Source organism: Cucurbita moschata, unplaced genomic scaffold, assembly GCF_002738365.1.
Source record: "Cucurbita moschata cultivar Rifu unplaced genomic scaffold, Cmos_1.0 Cmo_Scf00043, whole genome shotgun sequence".
Classification (NCBI taxonomy): Eukaryota; Viridiplantae; Streptophyta; class Magnoliopsida; order Cucurbitales; family Cucurbitaceae; genus Cucurbita; species Cucurbita moschata.
In genome coordinates this window covers 1,128,142-1,141,284 of record NW_019268559.1, presented here as the reverse complement: position 1 = coordinate 1,141,284, position 13,143 = coordinate 1,128,142, and the positions used below count along the sequence as shown (strand labels likewise).

Genomic DNA, 13,143 nt, shown 5'->3' with positions numbered 1-13,143 from the left:
AGATCTTTTTGGGGGTGGTGGGCCCACTCCGTTACCAAGTTCCCAATAACACGATACAATAAAGGGTTCATCACAATAATGGACATCAACAGAATTATACATTCTGAACTGATTAATTAAATTTAATAGCAAGTAGAAAACCATTTTATTCAAACAACAATCATGAGTCGCCATCACCGCCGAGCACGGCGGACTAGTCCGACCATCGATCGTGTCAGCAGACATACAAGGACCTAAAACTTGCTTGGACAGCTCAGATGCCAAAACCTAGTTAGGACACGTAAATACATAAACACATCATAAGCCCATCAGGTTCACATCACCAAACATGAGCCTTTTCCGTCGCTATTTACATGTAACCACCAGTCAACCGCCACTGTTTAGCGGTGCTCGCTTCTGGTATCACCGCTGTAGAGCCTGTAATCACAAAGTAACAGTATCAGTTTTGATCGATGTAGACAAAAATAGAGAGCCAATCAAGCCCCAAGATGTCCGGACCATGATGAAGGTCCACCGAACTAACGGCTTAGATCATCTCACTCCGGAATATCAAAGAATCAAAATTTGGAATCTTTTTATCCCCCATCAACTGTTGGGAATATGGAGGACGAGATGCCCCCAGATTTCGATTTCATTTCTTCATTACTAGATTTTTTTTTTTTTTTTTTAAAGGTATTTTTCAGTTAGATCGGCGCGTGGATTATACATATGCTCCAATTTAAAGGTTGGAAAGTGGCGGTACACACCAGTCGTAAACAGTCGGAGAGTTGGGTTGAGGCTTGTCGAAGACTTCAGCACCAATAGTCTTAGTGGCAAAGTTTCTACCAGGGTTGAAGACGCTCCTCCAAACATTATCCTTACGCGCCGCCGTAAACGGCGTTGTAGGTGTCACCGGTGTAGCCGGCGACATCTGGCTCTGGTGTTTGCTTCCCTCACCATCCAAATCTAAACCCATCCCGAAAACATCATAGTTACAAGTTGATGTAAATCATAAAAACAAGCAGCCAACTACTAGTAAAAGTGACAATAATCAACAAGAATTTATACTAAACGAAAACAATCAACAAGATTCAAAAGAAAAAGAAAATGAACAAAAAGGGTTACCTTTAACGACCAAGGGCTTGATCTTCCTGAGCTTGCCGAGGCCGCGGTCAGGCTGAGGTCCGGCCACAACATCATCCCAAAGCTTCTCAAGCAGAACCATGTTTGTTGAGTTCACTCCCTCACTTACTTAGAACCCAATTTCATAGTCATATATGGGTTATATAAATAGAGCTCTGAGGGCTCAAAGTGTGTATAGTTCGTCTTTATTTCCCATCATTTTTCTAATATAAAAGATTCCTCAAAGTTTTATCTTTCTCGAGACAACTTAGAGCTAAAGGTAACCATCGAGAGTTACATTTTAAAATTAACCGTAAACTTACGAAACATAGTGTCCATAATAAGAATATGACCATATAAACTTCACCAACTAAACTCGTCAGCTTTTATCCCAATTTATCCTTAAAAACTGACAGCCAAGAAATGGTTCGATAGCGTAAACTAGAAGACTTGAAGCATAGCTGGCAATATAAAAATGATCAGCTGGAATTAAAATATAATGAAGGCAAATGGATAAGGATGAAGACTGAGTAAAAATGGTGACAGAAAGGAAAAAAAATATCTGCTCGAGATATTATATAGTTACAGGAGCAGGTTACGGGTTGCTGTACAAGTGGAATCTCAGCTGCTATTAAAAAACTGGTTTTGTCCGATTTCTCCCGGACGACTGGGGCCCCCTGCAATGACTTTGTTCTTCGATGTTCAACGGCCCAGATTTTGTTTCAGTTGTTCATGCCATTCAAGATCGAACTCAAGTAAAGAAAATGCAGAATATGATAATAATATCAGTTGATCTTCTTACCTTTTCTTTTATCTTTTCTTGGGTTATATGCTTCAAATAATACATCAAGGCTCAAGGCATGCCATAATCGATGGAGCTCTTAATCTAGCCAATTCATGGATGGGAACTTGGGAAACTTTTATCTGGTGGAGTTAGCTAAAAGACTTTTAAGTGGCTCATGAATGTGAAAAATGGGGTGATAATTCAGAGCAGCCTAACATTGATGTTTTCCATTCTATCTCAATTGTTAAAAGGAAACAGGTCACCGTTGAGTAATAAACAAATGAGACTGGGAACTTCAAGAACTCACCAGCGGTTTCTTTGATCTACAGTACCAGATGCTTGAAAGAAGCACTTGTATCTGTTAAAGCTGTGCCCAGTTTCAATATTTCATTTTACAGAAACTCATCGTAGCAACAACAGATAAGACGGAGGGATACAGTTTATAAGGAAACCAAGAAAACAAACCGTGAAATGGGAACAAACTAATCCTCTTTGTTGTATGCCCTTTCAAAGTGACATGCCATAAAGCAAGCGAAAAAGTACACGACAGAGGCAAAGTCAAGGCCCAAAAGGCATGAAATAACTCATTGATTCGATGCTCTCTTGCCTAATTCTACAGCCTTTTGCCACTGAAGTCGATTCATTGTTGAGCAATGGAGCTTATAAACCGGTAAGGCGTAATTCAATCTTTGTTATGAAGTCCTCAGGCGAGGATTTTTTCAGGGCAGATGTCTAAAATATATGACATGTTGAATCAAACAATTCAATTCCTTCAATTCAGTCCTCTAAATGTAATAGCATTCTTCAATGTAAAGGCTAAAAGTATAGTGATATTTAAAACAATTGAACTCAATGATTTGCACTGATTAAAACGTAAATTGAAAAGTTCTAATAAATTTTGGTTTCGAGTTCATCTAGATAGATCCCGTCCATAGAGAACAATATACACTGGATCAAATAGGATGTCTGCAGGACCTTAGCCAATATTTCCTTAAAACTCAAAGACACATTTGGACAACCTATGGAATAAATCATGTTCAAGGCAATAACCTTAGTCCATATTTCTCTTAATATGACTTTTTAAGGGATGGTTATACATCCAATTACAATAGTGGTAACACTTACACAGGAACAAACCTAAAAGACGTCAGTTAGAGGTAGAAGATTGAGGCTTAGTTCTAATGTAAAGGCTGAAGCCTTGTTTGACTGATACAATCATACAATCTTTCCTTATTCAGGCGGCTTTGTTGGTCAGAGAAATAATTGATTCTGGCAGTTTGTAGGTTAGAGACAAATTATTGGTTCTACATTTGTGGTTATGAGGTTCTTCAAGATTGTGAAGACTAGAAAAGAGAAAGGTCTGGCTTCTAAACTAGACCTTATGACGGGGTTGATTGGGATTTCCTTCTAGCCATTCTCAAGGCTACGAGCTTTCTCTCTAGATAGAAATTGTGGATCAGGAGCTGCATCTCTTATAATAATTTCCTTTTCTTATTCAATTGCAGGAAATGAGAAATATATATCTTCTGAGGAAATTCATCAAGGTATGCTCATGGCGAACTGCTTTAGCCGACTGCTCAAGAAAGGGTCTCAGTCTGGTTTTGTGGAAGGTATCGCGGTAGGTAGGAATGGCTTTTATGCTAATCATCTATAATTCACGAATGGCACTCTCCCATTCCCTATGTACATTGCCTCTTGATTTCTAACCTGTTCAAGATCGACTATAGTTTTTTAAAAAGCTTCAGGTGTCAATTGATTGAGTCTATCGCAGCTAATATTAATTGCTTTAAAGAAGAGATTAGAGTGGGTTGAGAGTTTCAGGTGCATATCACATTATTCACCTCTTCCATACTTGTCTCTCCCAGCTGGGAATCGAGAGTCTAAGTTGTTTCAAAATCTGGTTTTGAAAAGAACCACCTTTTCTACTATTGATAATCAAAGGGATTATCAGGGGTCGAGGAAAAGTTCGAGAACTCCCTGATATCACGTCTCACTTGGCCAAAAAATACCCCCTCATTAAATCGGAGTATATAGTATTATTAACAAAATAATCCCATTCCAAATAACCGGGTCCAACACCCTAATAAAGCTCACACCCTCACTCACATGACGTGCTCATCAACTTCCCTTCTCTTATTTCTATATAAACCTAACTAATAGGAGGTCCATCATAGTGGGAGGGTGGATTTCATTCATGAACATTTTGCAGTTGTTCCCCTTTTTGCTGAGAGATAGCAGGGCGTGAAGAGGCTGGATGGTTCTGGCACCTTTCCCCCAGATCCCCCAACCAAGATATTAATGAAGCTATTTGGGGATAATTGCATCTAAAGAACGTCCAAGCTATTCCCATTTACTTTAGGAAGAAAACGAAAACTTTATGACTTAGTAATTTAGAATAAGATGAGCAAGCCATCAGGCTCAGATATTCGTATCTATTATGATGCAATAGAAAAGCCACGTCATAGCTACCGCAATCAATAACATCACAGGACATTGTAGAACTAAGTTGAATAATTAATAGGTCCATGGAACACTGAAGCAAAAACAAATACATAAAACTAACTTCAGCTCTTAAACTTTCATGCTTACTCTATTTTTACCTCTAAACTTTCCAACATTCTATTTTAATCTAAAAACTTTACATAAAAACCTATTTTAATAGTTGTAGTTAACAAAATTTTCATTAAATCATTTAACAAAAGCTATTTTAATCATTGTCTAATTGTGCCTCCTCCTGGAACCTAATGATTGAAAGGGTTTCAAAGCATCTTGCCTCTAGGAAAAAAACCTTCTTCTCAGTCAGTTGAGCGGGATCCAAATTTACATCATGTCGTCTTCGCTGGCCAACTTTTGCTCCCGTCCAAGAGTAAAAGATATTTGCTTTTGGTGTTCTAGCATGCCATGTAGCTCTTTATTCTTTTTTGCGTGGGTTTAACCTACAAGTGTCTTTGTTCCCCTAGCCTTGGAAGCTTCAGATCTCAAAGGTCAAATTTTTTGCCACAAAAATTTTCCACAGTAACATCAAGGAGGTTGTAGAAAGTCTACACCATGTTTTATGGGATTGTCAATTTGCTTCAGTGACTTTAAGAATTAGAATCTTGGACTCTTAACTAAGATGGCTCGCAGCAGATCGTGCGGGACTATGATGGAAAGGATGTTATTACACCCTTGGGTGTGTTTCTAAGGCAGGCAGCTTTCTTTGCAGCTTCATGGAACATCTGGCTTGCAAAAATAGGAGAGTCATTAGTAATAAAGATAGTCCCTAGGAGGAGGTTCGGGTTTTGGCTAGGTTAAATGACTCCTTCTGGGCTTCCGCCACTGAGCAACTTCAGTGGTTATCCTTTATCTCTCATCCTTTTGAACTTGACCCCTTTTTGTAATTTTCTTGTGGTTTTTTCCCTCATCCTTTGGCTCCTTTTGGATGGGCTCTACTCTTTTGTATTAACTTCGTGCATTCTCTCTCTTCAAAATGTGTATATGTGTACATATGTGTACATATGTGTACATATGTGTACATGTCTCTATAGCCTATGCTTCATAGCAATCGAGATTTTATAAAATAATGAATGATTAACAATACATAGTTGAGGAACTAAAAGATAATATTTCAACGAGAAAACATAATATTTAATTTCTCTCGGACAAAATGCACTTCAAAATTTCAGCAAGTCCATATCAGTAAGAAAAACATAGCTGAAATTAGATACGGAAAATAACGGTAAGGAGATTACTTTGCTAACTTTCTAAACACAGGCTCCGAAGCACTACAACTAAGAACAAAAAGTTATCAATCTTTATTTTTCAATAAGAAACAAGAGACTTCATTAACCAATAAAAACAGATACAAAATATGGGGAGCTAAGGCGTAAGTTGACCCAAAACTGAAGGAGCTTACAAAAAGTACCACCAATTGGCTTAAATTAAAAGGAAAAAAGGAAAGAGAGAAGGGGAAAAAAAAAATCATTAGAATGAAAACACCATTCCCTAAAACCAAAAAGTTGACTTGATCTGTAGTTTTTAATCTCAGATTTCTAGAATGAGTAAATTAAAACAAATTAACACCATTCCCTACTGCTTACATGAAGTAGAATAATTAGTGAAAGCTAGAATCAATCAAGTTGGAAATCGTTGAACTAGAAATTTAGTAATTTCTAATAAGTGGATGTTTATTACCATTATTTTGTTTGATTGGAGAGAAGAATTTCACCTGACTAAGTGAAGAATGGGCTTTATTATTTACAATCAACACTAGATTTACAGGTTATATGACGATAAGAACTATTTTCGAACAAAACTTGCAATCAGAATTAAACAGAACAAAATGAGGGAAGAACGCATGCTTAAGAAAAGAAAATATCACAATGTGTCGAATAATAACCATCACAACTAGTGTCAAGTCTCCAAGAATCAAGATTGTAAAACAACCTTTGACAAACTCTTCAAGGCTTCTAAATTGTAGAATCCTTAGGAAACTTACCAAAGAGAGAATGCATTAGCCTTCCATCTCAAGATTTTCCATATTTACTAACATATCCCTGCATATAAATGTCGATAATTGTCAGTACCACAAAGATTCTATCCAGAGCCCATGATATACATCATTCAGAGTATTTCATCTTTCTAATAAAGATACCTACCTCAACAAGCTTCTCGATCTTTGGACGAGATGAAGAAAGATACTGCTTAACTGATTCCACTGTAGTTGGAACTTGAAAAGGTTGTAGGGTACCTAGAACCTTGTCGAGTGTTTTCTTAACAACTGTGTTATGCACATCCTTTTTCAGATGACCCTCACGCCACTTCGGTCTCAAAATTGCTTTCACCAATTCAATGAGAGCAGACCGAAAGTGCCTAGTTGCTTTTGATTCTTTGTGCACATTTCCATCAATGAGATGCTTACCATCCATATCACCAAGTTGTCTATCACTCTCTGCTTCAGATTCCTTTTCATGCAATGCAATATTTGAAAGCTTTATTTCACCATCAGTATCCGTTTTCATTTTTTTTGGGACATTTTTTTCACGGATGAGACCAATTTGATCATCCTCTCTAGTCCTAGAACCATTGCAACCATCAATACCAGAAGATCCTTGTATTTCTGCTTCTAACATAAGTGAATCCGTGCCTTGTACATGGCCAGCTTTTTCATTCTTATCCTCAGCTTTATTGTGAGAGGACAAAGAACTTGTATCATCATTAAATTCCGGCTTTGAGCTCCAAGGATTATGACAACCACCCACTTTCCTCGGTAACTCAATGCTATCCAGGAAAGGATCATACTGGCTTGCTGTATTTATTGAAGGAATAAAAAAGGATGGTCTAAAAGGTTCAGATGGTTCCCAATCGTCACAAGAATATTTTGTTTTGTAATCTGAAGAATTCATTGATGCATTGATTAAAGAATTATCTGATTCAGAGGGAGAAAATGGGGAACTTCTCATGAAGGAGGAAGCCGGCATAGAAACACGATGTTCTCCATCAATAATGGACATCTTCTGAGCACCAAAGAAGCTTGCACTTGAGGAAGGTGTAAAAGGAAAAGAATCATTAGAGGTAGTGAAGCGCGATGATAAAATACCACCCTTTGTAAGAGTAGTATTTGAATTCAAAGAACTTCTCAAAACTGGAGAATGGTAATCGTTCAATAAACGTGGGCATGCAACATTAGCCGGTTCCTCCATGACACTCAATTTTGCGAAGCCACCTGAAGAGGGTCCAAACTCAGGAGGTTGATCATTCCTTGCTGTCGAACCCTCTCTATTAAGGGGAAATGACACATCAAAACCAGTAGAAGGTAATTTCTGGCAGTCAGGATGTTCCCTCAGAAGTGAGTCCTCCCTCTGATGCAATAAAAACTTATTTTTCTCATGCAACACATCCCATCCTTTGCTTTCGGTGAAGTCCCTTGATAAAGTTCTTTCCGAAGAAATGCCGAATTTCAGAGAAAGTGAAGAGTCCTTTAGGAGAGATGAATTTGGTGGATGATGAAAAACTGGTGATTTTGACGCATCTGCACTGTATTGCAAACCTGCTGTCATTTGAAAGTACTATTAGAAATCGGTGCTAGAGAAGGAATTTCTGACATCTGCATACATAAATTACTCTATCTCACCTTGATTGGGCTGAACTTGTTTTTTCAAATATACAGCACCAGCATGTTCCTCTGAATGCTGATCACTAGCGTGTGCATTATCTTTTATATGTAGAAAGCTACATGAGCTACCTTTTATGCACCAGCCTTTAGCATAGAAGTCACAGATAGCTGCAGCAGGGCGTTTTTGTTCAATATTAACATCAGCACCAGGAGACAACTTTCTTGTCCTCTTCTTTGAAGCAGCTGATCTGGAAATTCTAATTGTTAGGAAGAGCTGTTTCAAGTACTATCCTTGACATTTGACAAGGAAAAAAAAACAACCACCACGTATTAGAAATTTTTAGCTAAAAAGGATGATTGTATGGCAGCTTTTTTTAACACAATCGTTAATATGGAACTTTGATGAGTAATGAAGGAAGTTGTTGAATCACCATCGTCAGTACCTTGATGCCATTTGGTTTTTTCCATTCTCTAGTTGCATGTCCGTTTGCGTACTTTCTCTCTCAGGATTCGTACTACCATTATTCCCTCCAACCAAGTGATTTTCTAATCCAATATCAGAATCCTCTACAGTAACACTTAACCCATTGGAGACTTTGGCATTTATAATTCCCCTATTGCACAATGGAACCTTGCTGTTATAAATTGAGCCACCAGAATCTTTAGGTAAGTTATTTCTCAAAGCCTCAACATCCTTATCACCAACAGTAAGTTCTTGATCTTCTGTCTCCTTGTCCTTTGGGCACTTCCTTGATTCAACTTTCGTGCACTCTCCATGTGATTGCTCCACCAATTTTGTCAGTGGCTCGCCTGACAGACGAGCAAATTCAATATTGCCATTACTTTCAGTTTCTCCTACAGAGGACAGTTTTTTCACTTCAGAATTTCCAGTGGTAGTAATGGTATCTGATCTCAAGTGCTTGTCATGCCTCTTGGCGTCCATATCATTACAAACATCTACAAGGTACACACTGAGACGCAGAGAAAAAAAGTCATCCATGAGAGAAAAGAAAATAATTTTATATTTAGTAACTATGGGACAAAAGATCGCTCATGTGGTAGTAAGAAGCCAAGACATCAAGTGACAACTGGCTATGAGAAAACTAACCAAAAAGAATTCAAAACTAGCTGATTAAAAATGGTGTTAAAAAAATGATGTTCAACACTAAATCAATCAAAATAAATTTTTGTTTCGAATACAAAAGCTGATGAATTTTTAAAAGTTAAAAAATATAAAATAAAATAAAAAGGCTCTTGAGTACTGCCACGAAAAAACCAATAAGAAATGGTGCTGGTCACTGGTGAACTTCTTAGAGACTTCTTTCTAATAAAAAAAAAAACAGTTCCACAAAAGACTCCAACAACTTGATAGAGAAACGTGGAAGAACTATTCTTCTTACAAAACTTCCTTAGCATTTTTTTTATAAGAGAATTTTATGATATTTGAAATATACAAAAAGGATGTATTATCCATGATGTTTTGAAAAGACCTTGGGAGGTATGGCTATAAGAAGCAAAGAAGCATGGTAAACAGAATTGTCAAAGACTTTTGTATAAGTCTGTGTCCTTTCCGTGAATACTTTTTGATTTCTTTCATTCCACAAATTCCAAAAGAAAGCAATGATGCAGTTTTTCCACAGTAGGGCTTTTGCATTCTTGAAGGGGTGATCCATTAAGGTCATATCCAATATTTTTCTTACCTCCTCAGGAAAAGTGAGATGTCATCCGAAGACATTGAGAATCTTTATCCAAAAATTCTGCACGTATGTGCAATGCATAAATAAATGGCTTTATGATTTGTTGTGTTTCTTGCATAGTGGGCACCAATTTGGAAATATAGTCCTGTGAGGCATTCTTTTTTAAAGTTTTTCACTTGTGCTAATGGATTTATGCGTTATTTTTCAATTGTGTTAATGGCAAAAGTTAACAAAAGTAGGAGGGAGAATCGTGTTTCCATATTTGCTTCAAAGCTATTGATCAAAGTGATCCTCTCTTGCAATTCTAATTCTAAGTGGTGACAGATTATCACATGATTTTTAAACCCTAGTTACAATTCTCACATGATTTTTAAAGAACTAAGAACAAGAAGACTACAGATAAGGAAAAGATAAAGCTCATCATCTAACAAATTCCCAACTAAAGCCTTGTTCACACGAATAAACTTCTTTCTACAATTTTATAACCATGAAAATTGTTTCTTAAAAAATTTCTTCATATTCAATATTCCAATTTGCTTCGAGACTTAGTACTGTCTCTGTGGTGATCTCAATGGAGTCTTTCAAAAGAGGGATGCATTTTACACCATGATAGCCCTCCAAGAAAGACATTGACGAGGAAATAATCTATACATTTTTCTTTATCATTGAAAGCTCAATTGTCCCTTTCTAAATAACTTCCAAAACGAGGGTTTATAAAGTTGTAACTAGAAGGTTCTCTCTTCTTACTTGAATCAAAGATAGATAAGGACAACCTCCATAAAACAGGAGGAACCATATGCCAGTTGTAGGCTGAAAATAGTGTAAACTAGAACTCGTAGGCAAAAGGATGGTACAGAAAAACACGGCCCATACTTTGCACTATTTTTATAGGGATAACAAATCCTGTTCCTTCTAAACATGATGTTGTATACTTGAAGTGACTGTTCATCAAGTCTATATTTTTATAGGCATAACAAATTAACAACTTCAATTGTTCTTAAAAACAACTCATCCATTAGAACAAAATAGGGGAACACAAATTTAAACAGATAATGATCCAGGCATATTTTTATTGGGAAAAATAAGAATAAATAAACAGTTACAAACTTAACTCCCAAATAGCCCCCAAATCTCTTGTCTAAATTCTCCACTGATCTAGCTTCCAAACCTATCCATAATTCAATGAGCTATTGGATTTGCAGTCTTCTTAGATTTATGTTGAGATTATCTCTCACTATCAAAGTTGAGCAAATAAGAATTGTGACGAGGGTTATGAAAGGGCATGATACTGGTTTAAAGTTGTAAGGCTCACAATAATTCAAGATGTCACCGACATGTTTCTCCAAATAAAAATTTCCTAGCTTCCATATACTGATTACCTGCCCTTCAGTCTCACCTCTCTATACATATCTAACAGCTTTGCTCTTCTCACAAAAACTAAACTCTTTCCTAACAAATAACCAATTTTACATTCTTCTGTTGACCTAAAAATTATTAACAAATTACAACCAAAAAAAACAAAAATTCTCTATCCCAGACAAACTACTTGAATTTTAATGGTGGAAACTCTTAGATCGAATATCGAGGAAGTTTCCATTTGATAGAGTTGTTGTGTTGCATTCTCTATGGGAAGGCAGCGGTGGATCTTGGCTATATTCTTTATGGCTACAATTTACTTTATGCAGTTTGGAGCTACTTCTTCAAGGGGTATGCAAAGGGGTTGCAGAGGAATGGTCAAGGACTTCTTTCTTTGTTGATTCGTTTCATGAGAAGGAGAGGTTTCTACGGCGAGTCTACATGAGTGCCATTTTCCAGGGTCTTTGGGAGAGATGAACAATGTGATGCTTGGTCCCTCCTAATATTTCATGTTTTTCTATGGGCTTCATTGGCAAATCGTATTATGAACGTAACTAGAAAACCAAATGTTACCAACTCCTCGAAGTATAAATATTTTCTCAATCCAACGTTTTGTTGGGAAACAAACTGAAGGTCGAAATAGAAACCTATAACCAACTTCTCAAAGTAATAGAAATTTATTAATGGAGCCAACGTTTTGTAATGAATTGAATAGCTAAGCAACTCATTCAATAACAAAATGCAGGAAGGATCATAAAATCCTACTTCTTTCGAGGAACCTGGGCATGTCCTCTTGACTCAAGCTCGATAAAAATTCCGCGCATAACCCTCTTCTCACTGCACCTTTTACCTTACTTTATTCGCTATGCCTAAAAACATTTTAATTTTACTCAATCCACTGCCTTGGAATTGCAGAATACTCGAAGAAGATAACAATGATTATGCAGGAAAAGAAACCCTATAAATCAAATTGATAGCTAAAAATCGAACATTTTAACTTTAAAGAGATTCAAGACGCACCCCAAATACAGTCAAAGAGCGAGAGGGAGAGAGAGGAAGTTACATATTGAAGATTGAAGCTACTGGGAAGACGGCAATGATAAATCCAAAAGTTAGGGCCTCCAGCTTCCGACTTCCTGGTTCTGGGTTTGCAAAGGAAAGCTTCTCCCTAGAACTTTCAATGGCAGAAATCGAGTAAGAGGAAAATGCAGAACGGGGGTTCTTCGGGTACTTCCAAAAAGATGATCAACCGGTAAATAAATAATTATATTGAAACTCCTACAAAATATTACTTCATATTTTTTTCAATATTTTTTCTTTTCTTTTTCTTTGCCAACGTGGCAGATGAGTGGATGGATTTGGGCCATTTGGGTTGTAATGAAATCGGTCCATTTCATGTATTTGGATACAAATCCCAACTCTCTATACTTTTCTCCACGCACCTAACTCGCTTTCTTTACTCCCGTGTTGTCCACGCTCCTTTTCGCCCATGGGCCTCAGGCCCACTCACATGGCCCACCACCCGCCGCCACCCACTCATTATTATTATTATTATTAATACTCCCGACTCAAAATAATAATAATATTTTTTATGTAATATAAATTTTGAAGATACTGACGTCAGAAACATATATAAGAATGATATGAACAAAAAAATAAATTAAATTTAAGTTGTGGGTCCCGGTCCCGTTCGGACACGCCAACTTGCCGGTGTGACCATCTGTGTGTCTCTGTCCAACACGTGCCTCAAATTCTGTATTTAAATTCGTATTATGTGATACCAAATTACAAATTTTTGTGTTAATTTGCCTTTACTCGACACAAAAATAAATATAAACAAATATAAATGTCCACTAACATTAGGAAACATTGAATTAAAGTTATAGGGAATATTTTAGAAATAGTTTAGGTTTGATATAATCTTTTTCATTGGGTTGAATGTGAATACCCCACGTCTTTTCAAAATAGAATAAAGAATTTACAAATAAATTGACATTTTTCTGTCTGGTTCGTTAACAAATTATAATGCTTTCAACAGGAACTCCACGGTTTTTCCACACTAATCAAATGATATCATTAATTAATGTCTTTGTCGGTTATAAATTTGCATG

The 13,143-nt window shown here is 36.8% G+C and overlaps 2 protein-coding genes across 6 annotated transcripts; both read right to left on the bottom strand.

Annotated features, from left to right (window-relative positions):
- Positions 1–94: 94 nt before the first annotated feature.
- LOC111433617 (auxin-repressed 12.5 kDa protein-like) lies at positions 95–1,296 on the bottom strand. Its single transcript, XM_023070716.1, has 3 exons — positions 1,105–1,296; positions 747–945; positions 95–417 (listed from the first exon to the last, which is right to left on the bottom strand). Exons 1-3 carry the CDS (start codon positions 1,202–1,204, stop codon positions 381–383), a joined length of 336 nt encoding a protein of 111 aa, XP_022926484.1. The 5' UTR covers positions 1,205–1,296; the 3' UTR covers positions 95–380.
- Positions 1,297–4,378: 3,082 nt separating this feature from the next.
- LOC111433614 (protein FRIGIDA-ESSENTIAL 1) lies at positions 4,379–12,290 on the bottom strand. 5 transcript variants are annotated; one of them, XM_023070708.1, is made up of 6 exons: positions 12,096–12,290; positions 12,023–12,029; positions 8,423–8,950; positions 7,998–8,227; positions 6,523–7,916; positions 4,379–6,420 (listed from the first exon to the last, which is right to left on the bottom strand). In XM_023070708.1, the coding sequence occupies exons 3-6, from the start codon at positions 8,920–8,922 to the stop codon at positions 6,391–6,393; spliced, it is 2,154 nt and encodes a 717-aa protein (XP_022926476.1). In that variant the 5' UTR covers positions 8,923–8,950; positions 12,023–12,029; positions 12,096–12,290; the 3' UTR covers positions 4,379–6,390. The 5 variants fall into 5 exon arrangements, with proteins under 5 accessions (XP_022926476.1, XP_022926472.1, XP_022926473.1 ...); XM_023070704.1 differs by lacking the exon at positions 12,023–12,029 and adding an exon at positions 11,798–11,901; XM_023070705.1 differs by lacking the exon at positions 12,023–12,029 and adding an exon at positions 11,798–11,901 and having other exon boundaries at positions 6,523–7,913.
- Between the last annotated feature and the right edge of the window lie 853 nt (positions 12,291–13,143).